We start from the raw sequence: 23671 nt of genomic DNA on the forward strand, positions 1-23671 counted from the left end.
CTGCAGGGGTGAGAATTTCGGTTCCAGGTCAAACTTGGGCCGAGTCCCTGCTCTGAAGGGGACTGAGCCTGCTCATGTGTGAGACATGCAAGTAAAATACACAAGCACTCTTCACAAAAGTGACCTTTAATAGGAGAAAGAAGTCGGTGGGCAGTCCCTTTAAAGTCTCATTGTGCCAGGAGTGCTACAAGGATGAAACTGAAGCCTTTTCCCCTCAAGAGCCCAAGTTGCACCACATCAACACCTAAGTAAAAAGAGTCCTTCCAGAAGTATGGAATCACTGTACAGAAGTCCACCCTGCCAGCAGTAGCAGCAGATGCTCACACTACTCCCCAGGCTTCCTCAAAGGCAGTAGTAATTTTGGCACAGGTCAAGGCAGCAGAGAGGGGATAGTTGCTGATGGAGATCATCTTTTCTGTGTAGTCAACACTGACCTGGGGGAAGACAAAGGGGAAAAAAAAACTCCATATCATGCTCCAAGTTCTCACTTAGTCCCATCTGTCTCAGGTAGGGAGGCAGAGTATTTTCCAGCAGGACAAGTGCCAGCCCTTCATTTCTCCCTCTTGGGAGGGATAAAAGTGTCAGGTGTTGAAAAACAGCCTTATTTTGACAAACCCACCTAGGGAGAGTGAAAAGGGGGGAAGGACAGAGGGGACCATGCTGAAAAAAAGAAAGAAGAAAAAAAAAAAACCACCCTTACTCATAAACAAGACCAAAATCCATGCTGGTAAAGGTTTTTACACCCCCAAGTGAGGGATGGGTGCACTTACTGAACCGTGGGCAAAAGCTCCCACAACAATGGCCACTGGCTCCGCTGCAGGAACCAGCTGACGCAGGTCTGACACCTGGGGAACTGCAAAAGAGGTCCCCATCTTCATACAGCCCACAGGGAGGTGATCACTCACTGGGTTTTTAATCACCTGCAGAAAGCAGTTAACAGAGGTACAGAAGCTAAACACTCTGCCACGCAGCTAAAGCCAGTGCCTGTACAGAAAGACCCGGCCCCGACAAACAAAACCAAACCCCAAACATAAACCAAAAATCACCCTTCCCTTCCTAGTAGCTGCAGCCCAGGAGTGTTGCAGCACACCTGCGAACAGGCAGTGTTTACCTTCAGCAGTTTCTGAGGCCCATCAGCTGCTCGAACACTGAGCTTGTGCAGCAACTGAACTGACGAGAAAAGAAAAGTCCTTGAGTTGTCTGCTCTCTTGCTGGAGGAACGCTACTCCCTACCTGGTGATCTGAGCTGAAGGAGATAAAAAGCCCCCCCTTCAGCAATCCCAGCATCATCTAAAGCAGCCCTAAGAAAGAGTCAGGCCATTTTGCTGCTAGCACAGCCTCATGCAGGTACTCTCCCCTGTGTTAAATGACACACAGTTGGGCTGTGCGTCCTGAAACTCGGAGAGTCACTCTGGGGTTTCTCTGCTCACTTTCCCCTTTTGAACACTGGTGCAACTTTCTGACTTTTCCCTAAGCTGCTCCACTCCCAACCACTTCCCTGCATTATTTTGTGGTAGGTAGACGTTTTCAGTCACTTACCCATGAGACCACAGAACCGATCAAAAGTTCTTGGGATCCTAGTCTGGGGATTTACTTCAATTAGAACATTCTTCTGGGTGTGGATGTAAACCTGCAGGAGGCCAGCCCGATTCAGTGGGCTGTCCATGAGCATCAGAAGGCTCTGAAATTGGAAAACACACGTTAGTGGAAACAGAAAAAAGCACAAGAGGAGAGCGTCTTGGGAAAGTTGAGGGTTAGCTCCCTCGAGCACAGAAGGGAGCAATGCTGAGGCAGGAAGGGATTCACCTGACCGCAGCGGCTCCACCGTAGTGCCGAGAGAGAGGAATCCCACCCCCCGTCAGCGACTGAACTGGTAAGCCACAAGCACAGCGGACGAGGCCAAACTCGCCCACGTTCCGAGGGCGCAGGCAGAGCCCCAGAGCCGAGGGGCGCTCCCGAGGGGCACTCTGCAAGCCGCCTGCCGGGCGGCTCTGCCGCGCCCCGAGCAGCACAGGCTGGCACAGCCCGGATCCTGCCGTACCTGGTGGGTGATGTCGGGCCGCACCTCCCCGGGGTCCCGGCCGTTCCGTAGCAGCAGTGCCTTGTGCTTGTCGCAGTTGAGGAGCTCGAACGTCTTCCCTACCTACGGCCAAAGCATAGACAGGTGTGCAAAGGCTCCCGCAGCCGCCTTCAGCCCAGCCGGACCCCCTTACCGCCCGCACCTTCACCGTCTCCAGACTCGCCCCTTCCAGCACCACCAAAAGCCGCCGCTGCCCGCGGGGTCGCTTGGCCAAAGGCAAACTATCTTCATCCTCCGCCACCTCCTCACGCCGCTGCCTGGGCGACGCCATTTTGTTACCGCCGTACCGCGCGGCGCCAGCAGCACCACCCCCACGCCGCCCCCTGCCCACGGCGGCCACTCAAAATGGCGCTTGGGGCGCGTCGCTATCTGCCTCCGGCCGGACCCACTTCCGGAGAGCAGTGCGGGAAGGGGCGGCGGAAGCTGCCCCCGCCGCGGTTTCCCGCCGGAGCACTTTGGCCTCGGCAGGTTCCGGTGTCCTTCCCGGCGGGGAGCGCGGCGCGGCCATGGCGCAGAACCTGAAGGACCTGGCAGGGCGGCTGCCTGCCGGGCCGCGCGGCGTGGGCACTGCCCTCAAGCTGCTGCTGGGCGCCGGCGCCCTGGCCTATGGCGTCCGCGAATCTGTCTTCATCGGTGAGTCGCCCCCTGAGCCATCTCCCCGTCCCGCGCCCGGTTCTGCCTCCTGCTCTGACCGCCTTCCTTTCCCCCGCAGTGGAAGGTGGCCAGCGGGCCATCTTCTTCAACCGCATCGGCGGCGTCCAGCAGGACACCATCCTCGCCGAGGGGCTGCACTTCAGGTAGGGCCCCCTTCCCGTGCCCCGAGCCGCTGCGGGGCCAGCCGCCCGGCGCCGCGGGTTCCCGCGTCGTAACGCGCCTCCCGCCCTTCGCAGGATCCCCTGGTTCCAGTACCCCATCATCTACGACATTCGAGCCAGGCCGCGCAAAATCTCCTCCCCCACCGGCTCCAAAGGTGAGAGCGGCCCCGCAGGCCGGGGCGTGAGGCCCATGTGGCGCCCGGGGGCAGGAGTCCGGCAGCAGCGCGGGCCCTGCCCATCTCGCTCTCCCCTCCTCAGACTTGCAGATGGTGAACATTTCGCTGCGCGTCCTCACACGCCCCAACGCTGCGGAGCTGCCCAGCATGTACCAGCGCCTGGGCCTGGACTATGAGGAGCGGGTGCTGCCTTCCATTGTTAACGAAGTGCTCAAGAGCGTGGTGGCCAAGTTTAACGCGTCGCAGCTCATCACCCAGAGAGCCCAGGTAGGCTTTTCTGGAGACCTGTGCTCAGCTGGTTGAGAAGCAGCTAAACTGTGGTGGGGGGGAACGTTGTAACAGATAAAGGATGAATATATTGGGCTGGTGCACCGTGCATCCAAAGAAAGGATGGGAATTTGTGTTCTTCTTGCACTTTGATTCCAGTGTAGATCTGAACACTCTGTTGCAGGGTTCTGGGAGGAAATCTGGGTTAACTGGAGCCAGGCTGTGCTCAGTGATGTCCAATGACAGGACAAGGGGCAATGTGTGCAAGCTGGAGCAGAGCAGGTTCCACAGGAACGGAAGGAGAAACTTTTTCATTGTGAGGGTGCCAGAGCCCTGGAGCAGGCTGCCAGAGAGGTCGTGGAGTCTCCTGCTCTGGAGACATTGCAAACCCACCTGGATGTGTTCCTGTGTGACCTGCCCTAGGTGATGCTGCTCTGGCAGGGGGATTGGACTGGATGATGTTTGGAGGTCCCTTCCAAGCACTAACATTTCATGGTGCTGTGTGTAGAGGGTGTAGAACTCCACCATAAAGTAGTGATGAGGGGGGAAGAGCTGATTTGCACTGTGGTCTGCAGGTAACAGTGACATCTACTGAAAGTGTTGGTCATCAGGGGAAAACAAAGTTTCCCTTCTCATAGTTGTGCACTGCCATTCACACAGCAAAGGTTCCTGGCACTGTTTTAGATTTCTCCTTAGGAACAGCTGCAATCAAGCAAAAGCAGTTGCTGGCTGGTCAGGCATGTGGCAGACACTGCAGCAGTAATTTCTGTGTAAGTCCATATTCAGTGCAGGGCTTGTCAGCCTGATTGCAGGAAGGTGCTGGTAGTTTAAAAGTAGAATAAAACATCTACCACCAACAGCTCTCCAAAGAGACTGACACAAGTGGAATAGCCAGGCTGCACCAATAGCTGCAGCAATGGAGAGATGGGAGGTGTGATTGAAAAGGTTAAGAGCATCCAAAAGCAAATATAATGGGACTGACAAAGTGCAAGCAGTGGCAAATGCAAGGTGGGTAAAGAAATGCTGCCAAAATGTGTGGGGAGTGGAAGTGGTAGGATGGCAGAGAAGGCTTTCCAGAAGGGCTTTTGTTTTTGCAGCTTTAGCTGTATAGCAGTAACTTTAGGTGTGTTGTAATGTGGCATTGAAAGTGTGGGGTGCAGCAATGCTGAGAGGCAGCAGGCTCACAGGTGGTGTTCATGTTTAGGTAATGCCTCTCTTGGGCCAGGCTGGAGAAGCTGGCAGGGAGAAATTGAATGAAATCTAGCAAGGCCAGGAGTAGCATCTGGGAAAGAGAGCCTTGTGGACCAGTGGAGGTTTGGGACTGACCTGGTTGAGAGCAGCTCTGGGGAAAGGGTCCTGGGGGTCCTGGTGGACAGAAGGATGCCCATGAGCCAGCAATGTGCCCTGGTGGCCAAGAAGGCCAAGGGCATCCTGGGGTGGATTAGACAGGGGGTGGTGAGTAGGTCCAGAGAGGTTCTGCTGCCTCTTTACTCTGCCCCTGTGAGGCCACGTCTGTAATACTGTGTCCAGTTCTGGGTGCCTCAGGTCAAGAAGGACGTTAGGGAACTGCTTGAGAGAGTCCAGCACAGAGCCCCAAAGATGCTGAAGGCAGTGGAACATCTCCCTGCTGAGGAAAGGCTGAGGGAGCTGGGGCTCTTTAGCCTGGAGCAGAGCAGCCTGAGGGGTGACCTCATTCATGTTGATCAAGATGTGCAGGGCAGTGTGGGGAGGATGGAGCCAGGCTCTGCTCAGGGATGTCCTAGGACAAGGGGCAATGGGTGCAAGCTGGAGCAGAGGTTCCATGTGAACAGAAGGGGAAACTTTTCCCTGTGAGGGTGCCAGAGCCCTGGAGCAGGCTGCCCAGAGAGCTTGTGGAATCTTCCTGTGGGACATTCCAAACCCACCTGGATGTGTTGCTGTGTGACCTGCCCTAGGTGATGCTGCTGTGGCAGGGGGCTTGGACTGGATGGTCTCTGGAGGTCCCTTGCAAGCCCTCACATTCTGTGGTGGTGTGTGAATGAGCAGTGGGGAGCAGTTGTGCCTCAGCTGTGCACAGGCAGTGAGGAGCAGGCTGTGGTCAGCAGGCCCTTTGCTGCTTGTGTTTCAGGTGTCCCTGCTCATCAGGCGAGAGCTGACGGAGCGAGCCAAGGACTTCAGCCTCATCCTGGACGATGTGGCCATCACAGAGCTGAGCTTCAGCCGTGAATACACTGCAGCTGTGGAGGCCAAGCAAGTGGGTGAGTTCAGCCTATGCCTGAACAGAGTGGGTTGCCTTCTCCCTGAGTTATGGAACAGGGGAGTGGAAGTGGGTCAGTGTCACTGCTGTCACGCTGGTGCAGGACACTTCTATGTCTCAGCCTCCTCAGCAGTGGAACAAAACACCTGATTTTACAGTAGTGTCTGAGGCCCTTGGGGTATAGCTGATGGGATAGACCTACAGACAGACTGAAAGCCCAGGGCTGGAGGTCCTCTTCAGCCTGGGACTCTGTCTGTGGGGATTATGTGGGTCTGGATGCTGTTGGTTTTGTTTAGGAAGAGATAAACTACCCTCAGGTAGGCCTCACACCTGTCAGGACAGCCCCAGGACACTGACAGCCCTTCTGGAAGCAGAGCCTCCCCTAGACTTCAGCTGGAGTGATCTGGTGAAAGGCTCTGAAGATCTGCTTCCAATGCTTTTGGTGTTCTCTCTGCAGCCCAGCAGGAAGCACAGCGTGCACAGTTTCTGGTGGAGAAGGCCAAGCAGGAACAGAAGCAGAAGATTGTTCAGGCCGAAGGGGAAGCCACAGCTGCCAAGATGATATCCTGCTTTGGGGCCTTTGTGGGACATAGTTGATAGTCAGTGGATCTGCCACATTGGGCTCATGCTTAGGAGACTGGAAGCAGGTAATAGCTTGAATGAGGTCACTGTCATCTGTTTGCCTTGGCTGGAGTGAGGTCTGCCTGAGGGTCCAGGCCAGGAGCCTTCACTCCCTGTTGCAAGGTTTCACTTCTGCTGCTTGCATGTGCCTGTAGCCTCAGTGTGGCACGGCTGGGGAGGTGAGAACAACCCTCCCCGAGGCTCAGGGGACAGAGGTGGCTTTTCCCCTGAGATATTGGATGGCATGGATTAGGAACTCTTTAAGGGCAGGGGGCTTGTGTCAGCAGGTTCTTCCTTAACGTGTGCCTGCCTGCACCTGGGTGAAGCCCTCAGCAGGAACCCAGGCTACATCAAGCTGCGCAAGATCCGAGCTGCTCAAAACATCTCCAAAACGGTGAGCCCTGCCGGCCCTGCTGCCCCTCCCCTCCCCCCCGCCCCCTGCGGCCCCTGCCACGCCCCCCGCGGCCCCTGCCGTCCCCCCAGCCCCGGGGCCACGTGATGAACCTAAGGCGAATGTGACCTGCCCTGTGCTGAGCTTTGCTCCTGCCCAGCCGGAGCAGTGATCAGCTGCTGGAGGTGAAGCCAGGAGCCTGTGCCCTCACTGACACGGCTGGATCCACAGCAGAGTCCATCACCCACTCCCAGCTGCAGCCACCGAAAGCTCTTGGTCTGCTGCAGGCTGAGGAAGGGGAACAGGGAGGGGTGGGAGCAAAGATCCTTGCCAGGGACAGAGTGAGCATGGCTGTAAGGAAGTCTGATGGCACTGGGGTGGGAGGTCAGGGAGGGACAGGTTTGTCGGGGGGAACTGCATGGACTGAACCAGGATCTGAACTGAAACTGGCAGTGGAGAAGGGTTCCCAGTAGTGCTGTTCCTCCCTGTGCCCTGACTCCTCTGTGATGCCTCTTGCAGATTGCTGGCTCTCAGAACCGTGTGTACCTCACAGCAGACAACTTGGTACTGAACCTGCAGGATGAGGGCTTCACCAGGTAAAGGGGCCAGGGGCCTGCATTCATCTGCTCCCTACCTGTCAAGCTGGTCCCTTCCTTGAGCTGTGTCAGGATGTTTCCTCTGAGAGGAGCCTGGTGCCAGGGCACACAGCCTAAGCAGGGAGCAGTCTTACTGTGGAAATGGACATTTTTGTTAATAATTTCTCTTGTTTTTCTCTCCCCCTCACTGCCTCTCCTGCCACACAGAGGAAGGTAAGGCACTGCTCATTGTGATCCTTTTGCTAGCACTTGGAAGCAGGGTGGTGACATCTGCCTGATGCCTGGCATGGTTCTGGCTTGGGCCTTTCTGGACATAGGAACTCTATTTCCTCTCTGCCTCAGTGCCCACTTGAGGTGGGAAGCTTGGGGCCTTCCTCAGAAGGAGCACACAAACATCTGCATCCGGTAGGAGATGGTTGGCAGTTGGAGCACTCTGCACAGCCCATGAGAATCTTGCATGAGGAAGGCAGGAGTAGCTGAGGAGCACCTTCTGGCCTGTCCTGCACTTAGCTCTGAGAGGCAGGTAGATGGTCCCAGGACTCTGCACTGCTAGTGGGGAGCTCTAGGAAAAGATGCTTTTGTTACTACCCAAAAGCTTTCCAGCTCATGCTAGCAAACCCCATTTCCTGCCTTGGGAGCTGGCAGGAGTTTGGTGGCTTTGCCTCATCTGTGCAGTGTTTACTGGACAAGGCAGTGCCAGCTGAGCTCACAGCAGGCTGCTAAGAGATGGCATTGCTTAGAAGCCAGAAAGGAACCAGAGATGGTTTCTCCTCTGTGGAGGCTGACTGTAAAATAAGGATTCCTGAGCTCCAGCCAGGTTCTGCTTTATTCATCCCAGAAGGCTTTAAGGGGCTTTGGCAAAAAAGTACCAAAGAGGGAGGATGTGGAAGTCCAGGTCCTCTGCTGTGCCACCTCACAGCCACAAGTCTGTAGTGAGGATCTGGTTCAGCTTTGCTTGTGCTGCCTGGACTAATGCCTGGCTTCTGTCTCCTTGCAGTGACAGTCTGCTACTCAAACAAGGGAAGAAATGAATGAAGCTAAAGCTTCCTGGAACTGGCAGCGCTGCCTAGCAGAGGATCTGAGTGAGGAGCTTTGATCTCCCTCCTTCAGCATTGTTTGCCCTGACTCTGAATTTGCTAATCCAGTAGCCAGATTGAGTTCCCATGGCTCTGCTCTCTGGTGACCCAGTTCTGAGGCTGGGCTCTGCCTCGTGGCCATTGTAAATCCTTCTTCACTTAGCCAGTTGCATTTGTGGAGGTGGGGAGGGGACTTAACTGATACTAACCCCCATGGCTAGAGTAATGAATTCATTAATTTTAGAGTTCTCTAGGGTCAAATCAGAATTCTTTTGGGGCAGCTGAGGGAGTTGTGCTGCCATCAGTACCAGCCTCTTTCTTTTCTAGTCAATTTTGTTACTCTTTCACTCTTGATCCCAAGTGAAGCTGGGACTGACTTCAGGGCAATGTCATTCAGTGGGTGCCTGCTGCTGCTGGAACATCTTTCTGTCACTGTCTGCTCAGTGAGTCTTTAAAACATTTGTAAAATTAAACCCCACCAACTTTACAGCCTGTCTGGGTCTGCTTGGTGCCTGAGGGAAGGGCTTTGGGGAGGGGGAGGGTGGTGGGTGACAGCCCTGTGCCTGCCTGGCTCCCAGCCCAGCACTCAGACTGCAACTGTTCTGCAAAATTAACATTTGCCCCTCTCTGGAGGGCCTCAGAAAGGGCTGGCACTGCCCTGAGCTCAGAAAGGTGAAACAATCAACTGGGTACCTGCTGCAGAGAGGTGAAGTTTGCTTTTCACCCAGCAATGCCTAGGCAGGAACAGGCAGGCACTACACAACTGAAGCAGCCCTTACTACTCACCCTGAGCTGAGTTTGGTGACCACCACAAACAGCTGCCTTGGGGGCACAAGGGACCTCTCTGAGTGCCAAAACTGAACTACAAAAGCCTGCACCTGGGTTTGTCACACCTGACTTCCTGTGCTCAGCTTTACCTTACCACTACCAGTGCTCAGGCCTCCCAGCAAGGAGCCACCGTCACTGGTGACAGCTCTATGCTGCAGAAAGTGATGAAATCCAAGCTAGAGCCATCCTTGTAAGCCTTTGCAGGGCTGCAAGTGAAGTGGAGAGTAGACTGAGAATCACTGCCCCCTCCCTGAGGGTGTTCAAGGCCAGGCTGAGCAGCCAAGTCTAGCTGAGGGGGGAAGGTTGGAGTAGGTCATCTCTGAGGTCCCTTCCAACCTGAGCCATTCCTGTCTTTAGTTACTAAGAGACTAATCCCCAGCCTCAGTCCAACCTCCTTGCAGGGAGCTGTAGAGAGCAACAAGGTCTCCCCTCAGCCTCCCTTTCTCCAGACTAACCAGCCCCAGTTCCCTCAGCCGCTTCTCACCAGCCCTGCTTCCAAGACCTGCTACACACCAGGAGAGATTGGGGAACAAAAACCTGGTGGGACTTGGCCCTCAACCAGGCCTCAGTTTATTTACAAATGAGAAACCACAGCCATGACACCAGCTTCTGGGGTACTTACAGCAGCCAGCTGCAGGCTCATGAGAGGAGGGGATGTAGTGCAGAGGGTTAGGATTAAGGAAAGAGGAAGTTTCATCTTGACTTGCAGAGGAGCTGAGCTGAAAGGAGCCAAAATGTCCCTATGTGAAAAGCTGAGGTCTCAGAGGATGCTGCCAGGCAGAACTGCCAGCAGTGGGCAGAGCTCAGGTAGTCCCCTGAAGCTGACACAGCAGTGGTGTTTGGGCCCCAGATCTCAGCAAGATAAAGAGGGGCATTGGTTTGTCCTGTGATGAGTGAGGAAGGGGCAGCAAGAGGCTTCGCTGGCCTGCACAGGCAGGGGACAAAGGGACAACGTCACTGCAGATGGAAAGCAGACTGGGTCAGGGCACTGGAAGAAGGGGAAGGCCTAGTTCTAGTCCAGCAAGGAATGAGACCAACCAGCCTGAGTGTGCTCTCCATGCCTGCAGCTCAGGTTCAGACCCCCACTGTGCTACCTGCAGTGAAGGTTTATTTCTTCTTCAGTGACCCTTTCAGCTTCTTCTCCGAGGAGCGCTGCTTCTGCACCTTCTCCTTCTTCCCCAGGTTCTCATAAATTGTTGCCTCCTCTTTCTGCCTGGAAAAACAGGGAAATGAGCAAGAGGAAGCAGGTTTGGGGAGCTAGGCAGAGGCAGGGCTGTGCTCTGGGGGAGTGCTTACTTGGAGGGCTTGCGCGCGGCCTTGGCGTGCCCGCCGCGCGCGGGGGGGTAGGTGATGTTCCCGTACTCGGACTCCCCTGGCCTGCCTTTCTGAGCCTGCAGGAGACAGAGGCAAAGCTGAGGACAGCCTGGTCTGGGAGCAGCAGTGAGGGGTCATGCTTCATGCTAGGGTCTCAGGGAAGGCTGGTGGATTGCTGAGGTCCTCGGGATCATGAGCCAGCAGTGCCCTCATGCAACCCAGAGGGCAGCTGTGTGCTGGGCTGCATCAAGAGGAGTGTGGCCAGCAGGGCAAGAGGGGATTCTGCCCCTTTGCTGAGACCCCATCTCCAGTCCTGCCTCCAGGTCTGGTGTCCCCAGCTGTTGGGAGAGAGGACACAGTGTCTCACTGGAGTGAGTCCAGCTACAGAAACAATCCAAGGGTTGGAGCACCTCTGTTACGAGAATAGGCTGAGGGAGCTGGGGTTGTTCAGCCTGGAGAAGAGAAGGCTCCAGGGAGACCTTTGAGCTGCCTTCCAGTACTTGAAGGGATCCTACAGGAAGGCTGCAGAGGGACCTACTTCATGAGGGTGTCTAGAGACAAGAGGGAATGGGTTGAAGCTGAAGGAGAGCAGGGTTAGACTGGATCTTGGGAAGGAGTTCTTCAGAGTGGTGGCACTCTAGAATAGCTTTCCTGGCGGGGGGTGGATGCATCCTCCCTGGGGTTGTTCAAGGCCAGCTTGAATGAGGCCTTCAGTCTAGCTGAGAGGTGTCCCTGCCCATGGCAGGAGGTTGCAGTAGATGATCTCTGAGGTGCCTTCCAACCCAGGCCACTCTGGTGAGCGCATGCTGCCCGCTGCTGACCCAGGTGAGCAGCAAGGATGCTGCTTGTAGATGCATCCTTGTGGAGGGGTTAACTGGACCAACAAATCTCTGGAGGCACTGCAATGCCTGAGTATGCCACATCTTGGCTAAAGAACCTTAAACAGCAGCAGCTACTGGATGCTGCCAGAGGCTGCATAAGGAGAGAGAAAAGATGCCACTCGGTGTCTAGCAGGAGGACATCTTGCAACTGCAGAACCAGGAGGGGAAAGACAAAGGAGATGGCAAAGTCTTTGCCTGTCCTAGGTTCAGCTTGTAACAGAAGAGTTCCTGGTGGAGATGTTCTACAGACCATGGCTGAGATAACTGCATTAGAACTCACTGCTGGTTAGCAGTTCAGGAGGGGTTGGTTGGTCCTGGAACTGAATGTTGTCCCCTGAATTTTAAAGAGTGGAACAGGGAGTCAGGTCCTGGTGACAGCTTACAGCTTGGGAAACAGCAGTGGGGCTCAGAACCAGCACCACACAGGGCCTAGCCTCCCAGGACAGAACCAAAAGTCTCCCCTGCTCACCTGGATGATTTCCAGCTTTCTCTTGGTGGTTTCTATGAACTGGCAGATGGCCATGTAGATGAACTTGTACTGGGCCTCTGTCTGCACCATCCCTGAGCGCTGGGCCCTCACCATCTGGATAGTCTTCTGGATGTCAATGTCACAGTCCAGCCCTAGCAAGGGGCACCACAAAAGCTTATGGACATGTTCACTGCCTCACTCTCCCAGTTCTGCACCAAAAACAGTCACAGTCAGACAAGACATTTCCACCCCCCTCCATACTCTTCACTCTCATATGGACTTCCTCAACCTCCCTCATGCTCAGCCTGTCTCAAGTCTGTCTCTGGACAGAGCCCAAGCTCAGGGGAGGCTGAAGCCACAGTGAGTGGATGTGGTGCACAGAGATCCAGCAGCTGCCACACAGCAAGCAGAGCACAGCCATCTCAGGGCTGTGGAGGGATCTCTTCCACTGCTACCTGACAGTGTTCATCCCTTTTCAGCTAAACTTCAAGGGCACAGCCTTAGTGAGCAGGCCAGCTCGCTCTGAGGTGCCTTGGGGTGCTCTTACCCTTGGTGGAGATGGTTTCCACTATCATATCAATGACAATGATGGTCCCTGTGCGGCCAATCCCAGCGCTGCAAGAAGAGCAACACAGACCCTGAAACCAGTGCAGCTGCTGCTGGCAGGGATGTGGCACCTGCAGCAGCTCTTCAGCAAGGCCACAAGGCAGTCACAGATGCAACAGACAGGGTTTGGGAGGGGGGCATCCGAGAGGGAAAAGCAAAGACTGGGGATGGCCTCTGCATCACTCACAAGTCCTGCTGTAAGGCAGAAGTTCTATACCCCACCCTAGGTAAGGAATGGAGAAGGGTTTCAAATGCCAGCCCCTGTACCAACCTGCAGTGCACAAGGATGGGCCCTGCATCTGGGATGCTCTCCTGCTTCTGGTTGATCTGGTCAAGGAAGCTGAGCACGCCCCCAGGCTCGCTGGGCACACCATGGTCAGGCCAGCTCAGGTACTGGTAGTGCCAGATGTCACGCAGAGCCTTGCCCTGAGAATCACAAAACACCCTTGGTAAAGCTGCAGCCCTGGCCTGGCCCTGGCCCAGGGAGAGCTGGGGCCAGAGCCAGAGGGAATCTGTCTCCTACACACTCCTTGGTGATCCTGCCAGTGTGATTCCTACTGAGAGCACGTGGGAACAGCAAATCCAAGAGTGCTCCAAGAGCAGCATCAGTGGAGGCTGCAGCAGCTGGCAGCCCCTGTGGCAGTGGGTGCTGGAGCCCCAGCCTGGCACACTCACGTTGTCCCTGGGGCACACGCAGAGGTGCCGCAGTTTGTACTCCAGCGCGTTGTGCTCCCCGGCGTTCTCCACCAGGTAGGGGCCGTACTCCTTGGTGCTGCCCACCTCGGGCCAGTAGGGCACACACTTGCTCTGTGTGGGCAGAGAGGGTGGGGTGAGGACCAGGAGAAGGCAGGGAGGAGAAGAAAAGCAGAGCAATAGTTGAAAGGGAGAAGAAGGCAGCCCCCAGACACCTCCAAGCCGCTACTTACTCGTCCCTTTTCCACCTCCCGTGTAGTCATGACGATAACCCGCGTGTTCTCCTGCCACACCATCTGCCAGAAGTCATTGACTGTGGCATCCAGGCAGCCCTGGCTAGCAATGTAGGTCTTGGTGCACTCGTCTGGACTGATCAGGTTGTTCTGAGCAGGGACAGGGACGAGTCAGGAGGCCTGCAGGAACAGGCAGGCCTCCCCCCTTTCAGGGCGTGCAGCCACCTCTCAAGAGCCTTACCTTGACATAGTTGGCATTGATGTAGTCAGATCCAGGTATGCTTGGGTCCCTTCCTTGGAGGATGACCCTGGAGTGATCAACTGGGGATGCAATGAAAGAACAGAGCAATGAGACACACTGCCACTGCCCCGTGCCACCTCACCCATGCCACCCAGTGCACGCAGCACACCTCGTATTTTCACCTCTCCTTCTCTGGGGTCAGACCAACCTCACCCCATCCTCCCACCTCTGTACCACTACCATGGACCATCAGAAGTAATGAGTCTAATGCAACCCTCCTTCCTTCAAGGACAGGAAAAGGCTACAGCTTCACTCATCAGCTCTTAAATCCTCAATGCTGCACACCTTGTAACCCACTCTGGAGGACAGAGCAGGCTGAGGCAGGGCCAGGGATGACTTGGACAGGGTCTTTGCTGCCTGTCTGTGTCTATGTTTTTATAGTGGAGAAGACTCACAGGGCAAGATGTTCTTGTATCGGTTCTTGCTCTTGTTTTCAGGTCTCTGACCCTCGTGGCGGTCAAAGAGCTGCTTGGCTTCCTGTTTCTGCAGACTCTGAAGCAAGAAGAGAGCACAGTCCTGGCAAGGTCAGTGTGTGACAGGGCAGGTGGGCACTCTGAGGAGCAGTGGTGACTGGGGACACGTGGGAGTGCTTGTGGGGGAGCAGGAAAGTGGAAAGCAAACCTAGACTTGAAAAGTCAAAGGTCCACACCCTTACTGTGCTGGTGTCTCGTTCCCCCCACCACGAGGAAGCACATTTCTGCCCCCCTGGGGTCACTCAAGGGTGACACTCCTGAGAGGAACAGCTTCCAAAACGAGACTTCTTTCAGAGATAAAGGGACAAGAATTTACAAGGCACCTGAGAAGTCTGTGTCCAGGAACAAATCAAGGATGGAGAAAGAGGTGCTGCACAAGGACTTCCCAAATAGGCAGAATAATGTCCCCAGGCAGTTTCTTACATCAAATTCCTCCCAGAATCCAGCCTTGGATGTCTCCTCAGATAGACTCTTCTTGTTCAGTTCCTGCACTCTGTTCTCAATGTCAGCTGCATTTAACCTGGTGGCATAGTAGGGCTGGGGATGGGACAACACAATGGGTCGATAGGAAAGAGAAGCGCTGCTGGACAGCAAAGTCTCCTCTACGTGCCTTGGAGCGAAGGAGCAGCAGGACACAAGGGAGAAACAGAGAGTATCCCTCCAAAGAATTCCTAAGAAACAGAGGAAATGGGATTTACCTGCTTCAGGTAGACAAAGGAGCCTGACAGCTCCTCAATGCCGGTCTTCTTGAAGTGCTCCACCAGGTCTGCCAAGCTGTCAAACACCTCGGCACCTCCCACAGTGTAGCGTTCATTCTGAGAGGAGAGGAGAGGAGGGTGTCAGGTCCCACCTGTGACACTGCTACAGACAGGGCTGACTGTGCTCAGGGAGAAGGCTCTGCTGGCTGCAAAGCCATAGGCACTGCTCCGTGCCACCTAGAAATGCACACCCCCTGGCACAGAGGCCCAGTAGTCATCTGCCCTGAGAGCACCAAGTTCATGCCATGGGGAACTAGTTCCTCAGCAGATGGAGGCCCACAGAAGGTATTTTGCCCTCAGCTCTCATTTGAGGGCAGTTTCTTTCTATGCTTGAAATATCCCTCTGCTTGCTGCATCATCCCACATGGAAGAAATGGGATAACTTGGACTCATAGAATCGCTCCAGCCAGAAGAGATCATTGAGGTCATTGAGTCAACCATTCTCTAACTCTGCCAAGGCTGGGGCTAAACCTTGTCCCTCAGCACCACAGCTCTGCCTCTTTTAAACACCTCCAGGCATGGGGATTCAACCACCTCCCTGGGCAGCCTGTGCCAGGCTTTGATAACCCTGTCAGTCAGGAAGTTTCATCTCATACCCAACCTAAGCCTCCCCTGGGAAAACTTGAGGCCATTTCCTTTCCTCCTATCAATCTTACTAGGGAGAAGAGACCAAACCCCCACCTCACTCCAACCTCCTTTCAGGGATTTGTAGAGAGTGATGTGGCCTCCCCTCAGCCTCCTTTTCTCCAGACTAAACAACTTGCAGCTTGTGACAGTCCTGTTGATAACCTCTGTCAGACTCGGTATGAAGGCCTTGCGGTGTCGCTCCTCCAAGAGCTCACAGTTAGATTGTGAATCCTCCTCTCTCTGTCACCACAAACTCCCTTTACTGCAACTCTTGGTCACACTGAGTCCCTCCCTCCCATGACTGACCACCCAGCACTGCCCAGGGTCAGCCAGGCTGGAATCTGCAAGGTGGCAGCACTCTGATCCAAACTGAGAAAGCCTGCTGGTAGTAACCAAGATGCCAGGGCCCTTGGTTGGAGGACATGATCAACAGAGACCACTCCCCCCCCTTTCTCTCCCAGCTGCTCACCTCACACATGATCTTGATGTGTGTGACTTTGAGCAGGGCCCCAGCAGCATTGCTTGCCCCAGCTGGTGGAGCATCAGACCCAGGTTTCAGCTGGTCAGTGAGGATGGACAAGACAAAATCTCCAGGCTTGCTGAGGCTCTCCCGCACCAAGAAAGTCCAAGGGGTGGCTTTGGCCTGGAGCAGTGACTCAGCTGCAGGGCCTGAGAGGTGCCCATGGTACCACCTAAGAAAAAACAAGAGAGGAGCAGAGGAGAGATGCAGCTGCAGGCAAGTGGATGCCCTTGAGATGATGAGTGAAGGACAGCAGCACTGGGGAAGAGTGAGGGAGGAAGAGAGAGGGGAGGAAAGCAAAGGAAGAGCAGGATCTTGGGGAAAGCATGTGATGGGAAGAGGAGAGATGGCAGGAAAAGGAAAGGGCAAGGGGTGGGGTTGTGGTAGAAGGGACCCAGTGAGCAGAAGGCTGGTACCAGAGGACATGGTAGGAAAGCACCAAGTGTGATCCAGTTGTCTGACCCTCCTTCTCTCCTCTCAGCACTAGGTGAGGAGCATCCCCATTTGACCCAAGTGCTCTCAGCATTGCTGCAGGACTGGACCCAGGAAGCAGAGGGACACAAGCATGGTGCAAATGGCACAGCTGCTGCCAAGCCCCTTCCAACCTCCAAAGGCTCCTCTGTGTGTTTGTGTGCCTGGGTGGTGAGACCTCACTGCACTGAGCAGTGTGGATGCAAGTGATGGCCATCAGGAGCAGGATGAAGATGGGACAGCCCTGACCTCTTCTGGCCCTGCAGAAACTCCAGATGTGACCCAGGCTGTCTCTGTGTAGATCTTCAAGTTCCTCATGCCTGTCCCAAGCTTCACAGTCTCTCTTGACCACATGAGAAAGTCCTGGGAAGCACAGCTGAGCTGCCAAGCAGAGATGTGGAAGAGCCATGCTCACTGCAGCACCATGTGGAAGCAGGAGCTAGAGCTCCAGACTACAGAATGTTGAGCTATGAGGTGCTCTGGGCACTGGGAAATGCTCACCCAAGGCCTCATCTTCCAGTGGAGGCTTTACTGGGTGTGAACTCAGCTCAGGGCCACCACAACTCTAGTATTCTTGCTCTGGGCCTTTGCTGCTTCCAAGCTTGGTGTCAGGAAGGGAATTTGGGTGTCTCTAGCGCTAATGGGCCTGTTTCAAACAGACACCTCTGCTCCTGGGGCATTCCCATCTCCAGCTGGAGCCACCTGCTGGGCTCTGTGTCCAGGGGCCTTTGCAGCACACTTGCTGTGCCAGATGAAGGCAGCACCTACTGCAGCTCCCACAAAGCTGCCTCAGCAGCTGGAGACAGCTGTTTTGGCCACCTCCCCTGGAGAACAGCATTTCAAAAGCAGGGAGGTGTTGCATCAGACCTGCTTGCACTGCCCCTTCCCTGTTCCCATGCTCTGCACATCGCTCCAGATGCTGCCATCAAGGTCAGGCTGGTGTTCAGTAGCCAAGCCACTGTGGTTAGAACTGTGGGAGGTCTGCTGCCCATAAAGGAGCTAACAGAGGCCCAGGGTGGTGCTGGGGTTTACGGTGACCTTCCCGTTGCTAGAGTCATCTGCTCCCAAGAACTGAAAAGGAGTCCAGACCATGCCCCAGTCACAGGAGCAGCTGAGGAGTGCATTTGCCCCTGCACCTGGCCAGAGCAACACATGAATCCCCATCCCTGGAGGTGTTCAAAAGGCAGAGATGTGGTGCTGAGGGACATAGTTTAGCACCAGCCTTGGTAGAGACAGAGAATGCTTGGACTTGATGACCCTAAAGGTTTCTTCCAACCTCTACAACACCTAGGAACCACTGTAACAGCAAAACATGGCAGACAGTCACCATGCCTTGGTGAGCAACCTCTGCTGATCCCTCACCTCACACCCTGCAAGAAGCAGTTTCTGGTGCATTATCTGGACCTCCTCCTATAAAAGAGTTCAGCCATCATGTGCCCCCTGGGACTGGCTGAGCCCTCCTGCTCATCAGAGGACTCTGGGCCTCCTCTTCACAGGTAGGAAGGGGTTAATGGGTCTCATTTCCTCCTTCGCTTCCCCGCCCCTAGAGCCCAGCTCTACAAAGCCACGTGATGGAAAATCGTTTGGGGAGGGAGAGGAGCTTTTGCAAGAGCCTGGGCCGGGGGGGGAGAAGTTTCCAACCGCAGGGAGGAAGGGAGGAAACTGCAAGGCCACAACCCAGCGGCCTCCAGTGGAAAGCACAGTGGGTGGGCAGATGCTGGCCCCTCTGCAGCCTGACCCCAGTGAGCAGAGGGGTACCCAGACACTTTGCTTCCTGTCTCCAGGTGCCCGAGGAGGCCCTGTTCATCCCAAAGCAAGGCACAACGGCTCCCTGAGCTGCATCGAAGAGCCTGAGAGCACAATGCAAGGGCAAGCCCACCTGGCTTGATTTAGGAACTTGGTGGCAAGAGACTTATGCAAAGCAGGGACAGAAAGGAGGCTAGGAATAGCAGGGGAACCTGGTCCTGCCCTCAGCTCTGAGTCACACAGGCCCAGAATAACCAAGGAGGTTTGGGGCAAGACGGAAGGCTTCAGCATAGCATGTCATTCTAGGGGCCTCTGCAGACCTACAGCTAGCACCACAACCTTTGCTTTTAGCAACAGTTTAGCAGCAGCAGCAAAGGCAACAGGCAATCAGAAGTGAAAACTGAGCCCTATTTTCAGGTCTGCTGGGATAGGGCAAGGTAGGTCCAGCTGCTCCTGGGGTTGGAAGCACAGAAGGCTGCAGGAGGCAGGAGACACTGTTTGCAGGGGTTGCCCTGGGAATGCAGGTAGGGCGGAAAGAAGGCCATGAAATGCAGGGGAGGTCTCCTCACAGGCACATCAGCTGCTTTGCTGTCTCTGTACCTCTCAGCAGTGGGGTCAGAACAGTTGAGTGGGTATCTCAAGTCGATGATGGTCCCATCTTTGTCCTGCAGCGAGCCCTGCTGCTGTGTGTAGTACTCCACCAGCTCCGACAGGGTGGCAAACTTCTCCCCTCCATAGAGGTCATAGAAGTCCCCAGTGTTCTGGATGCGAATGTGGGTGACCTGGTCACCAACCCTGTGGGATGATGCACAGAGCATCAGGGAGGTAGCTGGGAAAAAGGCAGAACGTGTTCTGTGTTACCTCCTGCCAAGCACCTGGAGCAAACCATTGCAGTGCAAGGAGGTGAGTGCAGAGACATGCTCCTGGAGCAGCCTGAGGGAGGGCCTAGGAGACGCTGGGAAGCTCAGGTCCTTTCACAACTTGGAAAGAATTCAAAGGCATAAAGCAGGATGAAGAAGATGGCACAGGACATGTGAGGATCTAAGCAGCCTGTACATGTAACCCTGGGAAGACAGAAGGTAGGGCTGAGGTTACTGACCGGACTGAAAGGGAAAAGTCCCCCTGGTTCCTCCGACTGGGTCTGGCCAGAAAGCTCCCGTGGACACCTCGCCCCTTCAGTAAAGCTTCAGCCTCCAGCCCACTCAGGTCACGGTGAAACCACCTAGCAGAGGGGAGAAAAACAAGACCAAATGAATGAAAAAGGCCAGGCACAGTGAAGCATGGTCCCCAGTCAGCAGCCTGAGGAATACCACAGCAGCAGTATCCCTTGATGGAAACTTATGGAAGGTTTCCATCGAGTTGAGCCTTCCAGGATGATCCCCTCTCTTCTCTGTCCTACTTGCCTGGTCTCTCTCCTTGCACACACATACACACACACTCTTCTCAGCCTCTCTTACCTCACCATGGTGGAGGGTGAAAGAAGAGGGCACCAAGTGACTACCACCAAAGCACCTCAGAAAATGCAGAGGGCAGAGCAGTTTGTGCTGACAGGAAAAGGGAAGTCTGAGGTCTGTGCTGCAGCACCCAATGCCAAGCCCTCTGCACCTCTTGGGAGCTGGCCATGTATCTCTCCAGGCATCTACTGTCAGTCCATCCAGGTCCTCTCCATCCCTCTGCCTGAGGACACAAGCCTGGATGTGCGTCTCTGCGCAGCGCCGTTGGGCACAGGCAGGCGCAAGGCACCACGGCTCCAGGAACAGGAAGCGCTCTGAGCCATCAACCCCACTGCCCCAAGCTGCTTTGCATACACTTCTGCTTCTCCTTTTGTGCCTGCCCTCCCCACCCCTCCTCAGGTCTTGGTCTTCTTTTCACACCAGGGCTGACTCCACAAGCCATGGGTCCCAGCCATGCTCACAAGGTGCAGGGCTCTGTGTCCTCTGTTCCTCTTGCTCCCCAGAAGGCTGGAGAGCGACACGAGTGCTCCTCATTCTCAAGCCCTTGCTGTGGTGGCAGGGGGACAGCAGGTGCCTGGTGTCACCCCCACACCTGCAAGGCTGCAGCAGGCAGCACGAGTGAGCATACACTGGGCACTGATGCACCCTACTGTGGTTTATGGCTGCCCAGCCACACAACTTGACTGCCAGGCTGCCCTCAGCCACCCAGCTGAAACCTCCATACAGGGCTCCCTGAGGGACCCTCCTGAAGGGAAACATCCCCTGTGCCCTGTACAGCCACAGGGGAAAATCCAGAGCTGCAGGCTGGCACTCTGATGTGGTTGATATACAGGCAGTGGTAGCTTGAAAGGGATGGGTATGGGGGAGAGGTGGTGTTAGAGCAAGGCAGGCAGAGAGCATGGCCAACAGCTGCTATCTACAGCAGGCCCACACAGCACCAAGAGAGCTTATCCTAGGACCTTCAAGATCCCAGCAGAGCAAACTGAGGCCAAAGCTATCAACCTGGACAACTAGACACCAAGGAGAACTAACCAATTCCAGTTACACAGCTATCTCCAGCTGCAGGCAGCCCAGGACTGCCCTGTTCCACAGCACTGGTTTCAAAGTCTGCAGGCCTCAGGAAAGAACTCAAGCAAAGCACTGGCCAAGGAGGTGAATCCAGCTGGCAAAGCAGCCTGACTTCCCTGGGGCCATCTCAGCTACCCTGTGTGATGGGGTGGGCAGCAAGAGACTTGCTCAAGTATCAGCAGGCTTCCCTGCACAGCCAGGACTGGGGCATCCTGCAAAAAGCTGAACAGGCTGCTAGCAGCAGCCAAGACAAAACTATGGCCAGGACAGGAACCAACAGCAGAGGGAAGTAGAGCAGAGATGTGGGAAGCTAAACTTCATTGCTAGAAAGGCAACCCACCCCCCTCTGAAACACTTCTAGTTTCACAGGGGTGATGAGCTGGGATGTGGGGAGCTACAGGCTGCACTGCTTGAAAACTGCTGTTGAAAAGTGAGACTTTAAAGGCACAGAGGCCTAGGGCTGAGGGGAACAGCTTAGACACAAAACTGCACAAGCTGCTCCTCCAATACTGCACCTAAAGACTGCCCCAGTCTAGCACTGCACAGAAAAGTGGTAGGGAAGAAATGACAGCAACTTCAGGTCCCAGGAGAGAATCCCCAGCTTCAAAATAAGACTGGGTTTGATGAGGACATCACCGGGTGGTTGGATGACAGCAGTGCAGCAGCTGTGGTTTATCCTGATCTCAGGAAAGCCTCTGACACCATCTCCCACAGCACCCTCACAGCAAAACTGAGGGAGTGTGGTCTGGATGATCTGGTGGTGAGGTGGAACCTCCTGTGTTCCAGCTTGTACCTGTTGTTCCTCATCCTATCACTGGACACCACCAAAAAGAGCCTGGCCCCTTCCGCTTGACACCCACCCCTAAGATATTTATAGGCTTTGAAATGGTTTCCTCTCAGCCTTCTCTTCTCCAGACTAAACAGCCCCAGCTCTCTCAGTCTTTCCTCATAGCAGAGGTGTTCAAGTCCCCCAGTCATCCTCATAGCCTCCACTGGACTCTCTCCAGCAGATCTGTGTCTCTCTTGAACTGGGGAGCCCAAAGCTGGTCACAGTACTGCAGGTGCAGAGTACTCTCACCAGGGCAGAATAGAGGGGGAGAAGAACCTCCCTTGACATGCTTCTCTTGATGCCCCCCAGGATACCATTGGCTCTCACAGCCACAGGGGCACATTGCTGTCCCATAAAGAACTTGCTGTCTACCAGAATGCCAAGGTCTTTCTCCCTGTAATGCCAGTGTGGATCCCATTGCCTCACACCATGCCACTGCAGCCTGCAGACCAGCGCACCCCCGGACTGATGGTGACGGTTTTCTGTTTGTAGTCCTACAAAGGGCTTGAAAGACTTTGGTGAGTGAACAATCAACCAGGATTTAAGGGCTCTGCCACCTGACCTCTGTACAAAGCCATTCAGAGGCACTGCAGAGCCAGCAGAGTCCCTGCAGTGGATGGGGCACTGCAAACCGTGCTTTGCTCTCCAGAGAGTCATAGAATGCACTGGGTTAGCAGGGACCTCTAGAGCTCATCCAGTCCAACCCCCCTGCAGTCAGCCTAAATCAGCCTGCTCAGAGCCCCATCAAGTCTGACTATGAATGTCTCCATGGATGGGGCCTTCAACACCTCCCTGGGCAACCTGTTCCAGTGTTCCACCACCCCCACAGTAAAGAACTTCTTGAGACAGAGCACCAGTAACAATCTGAATACCCTGAACTCCACTCCTCCCTCTGTCCTGTAGCTCCTGCTACCAGGTGGAGATTTCCCTTCCATGCCCCATTCCCACTGCCAGCATTTTTCTCTCTCTCACCAGCAACCCTTGTTTTCTTTTCCTGGCATTCACAGCACTCACCCACAGGATGGCATCAGGATCTTGACTCTCAGATCCCCACCAATGGGGGACTGACAGCAGCTGGTGGAGGAAAAACCACAGCCCTTAACCAGGGTGTCCTACTGAAGAAAATAAGGCAACATTAGGATTATCCAGAATCTTGAGGCGTGCTTGGCAGAGAGATCAAAGGCCTTGACAGAGGAGGGGTGGACTTACACCTCTGGATGCTTGTGGCAGTGAGTGCCAGGGCTCTGGAGGAGCAGCTGGCAGCACCTCCCTTAACTTACCTGCATCTGATCCAAGCAGGCACAGTTCCAAACTCCACCTGTTCCTAAGCAGACTAAGGAGAAGATGGCTCCAAGTCAGGCAAACTCCAAGCCTCAGGTGGAAGGCTTCATTTTCACTGTTTGCAAAGCATTTCCTGGGTTGTGGTTAATGAATAATTAGAGGGGTGGGGGAATGCCAAGGCCAGTCTGGGAGAGGTAGAGCCGGGAGGGACAGACTGTTCTTCCTGCCTCTATCCACTGAACTCAGGCTCTCACTGGCTGCGTTCCTGCCTGTTTTGTAACCGAAAGGCATCGAGGGCAGACCCGGATGCACCTCTCTCGCACCTGGCTCACAGCCCTCGACTCTCCCAGGCCTGCCTTCTTCAACCCCAGCCCTGACACCCTGGCTCCCATTGTCCTTCCCAAAGACCTCAATGCTCCCAAAGGCAGCAGGAACACAAAACAAGAGGCTACAAAGCAGGCATGTCTTATGCCCCCGTTTGAATCGAGCCAGGAGCACAAATCACCGTGCTCCACTAGATTTGTCCCTCTTCAGTTCCCAAATACACAATCTTACGTTGCTCCAGTTCCAGCTGCGGGCAAATGGGGCAAGCCCAAGCCCCACAGCATCTCTTCGCTGCCTTGTTCATTACAGCTAATAGCACAGAAAACAGCCACAGGTGGCAGAAGTGAGCGAGCTGCACCCAGCCTGCTCTTGCTGAGCAGCACCTGGCTCTTTGGGGACACACCAGGCAGGGTGTTTCAAACAGCACATTTGTAAAGGCTTGCTCTTACGACAGGGCCGAGCAGCTCTGAAATGCTAAAAAGCCTTCCAACACCCAGTCCTGGGGCTTTACACTGCTGCCTTTTGCAGCACCCGGTG

General features: G+C 55.0%; 3 protein-coding genes across 6 annotated transcripts; 1 reads left to right on the forward strand and 2 right to left on the reverse strand.

The window, feature by feature from the left end:
• Positions 1–155: 155 nt before the first annotated feature.
• EMG1 (EMG1 N1-specific pseudouridine methyltransferase) lies at positions 156–2434 on the reverse strand. Its single transcript, XM_054167718.1, has 6 exons — positions 2223–2434; positions 2042–2143; positions 1540–1681; positions 1112–1170; positions 771–920; positions 156–434 (listed from the first exon to the last, which is right to left on the reverse strand). The coding sequence occupies exons 1-6, from the start codon at positions 2349–2351 to the stop codon at positions 321–323; spliced, it is 696 nt and encodes a 231-aa protein (XP_054023693.1). The 5' UTR covers positions 2352–2434; the 3' UTR covers positions 156–320.
• A 105-nt stretch (positions 2435–2539) lies between these two features.
• On the forward strand, positions 2540–8745 carry PHB2 (prohibitin 2). Its single transcript, XM_054167714.1, has 9 exons — positions 2540–2713; positions 2793–2877; positions 2971–3050; positions 3154–3338; positions 5446–5575; positions 6032–6135; positions 6512–6589; positions 7106–7182; positions 8180–8745. The coding sequence occupies exons 1-9, from the start codon at positions 2587–2589 to the stop codon at positions 8211–8213; spliced, it is 900 nt and encodes a 299-aa protein (XP_054023689.1). The 5' UTR covers positions 2540–2586; the 3' UTR covers positions 8214–8745.
• An 868-nt stretch (positions 8746–9613) lies between these two features.
• Positions 9614–23225, reverse strand: PTPN6 (protein tyrosine phosphatase non-receptor type 6). 4 transcript variants are annotated; one of them, XM_009899617.2, is made up of 16 exons: positions 22810–23225; positions 22544–22641; positions 19278–19400; positions 18779–18973; positions 15911–16133; positions 14755–14871; positions 14480–14593; positions 13979–14075; positions 13524–13603; positions 13283–13432; positions 13032–13163; positions 12628–12782; positions 12298–12365; positions 11751–11902; positions 10383–10477; positions 9614–10299 (listed from the first exon to the last, which is right to left on the reverse strand). In XM_009899617.2, the coding sequence occupies exons 1-16, from the start codon at positions 22813–22815 to the stop codon at positions 10194–10196; spliced, it is 1911 nt and encodes a 636-aa protein (XP_009897919.2). In that variant the 5' UTR covers positions 22816–23225; the 3' UTR covers positions 9614–10193. The 4 variants fall into 4 exon arrangements, with proteins under 4 accessions (XP_009897919.2, XP_054023669.1, XP_009897920.2 ...); XM_054167694.1 differs by having other exon boundaries at positions 22544–22644; positions 22810–23224; XM_009899618.2 differs by lacking the exons at positions 22544–22641; positions 22810–23225 and adding an exon at positions 19636–19849.
• Positions 23226–23671: the final 446 nt, after the last annotated feature.

This window comes from Dryobates pubescens, chromosome 15 (genome assembly GCF_014839835.1).
Source record: "Dryobates pubescens isolate bDryPub1 chromosome 15, bDryPub1.pri, whole genome shotgun sequence".
Lineage (NCBI taxonomy): Eukaryota > Metazoa > Chordata > Aves > Piciformes > Picidae > Dryobates > Dryobates pubescens.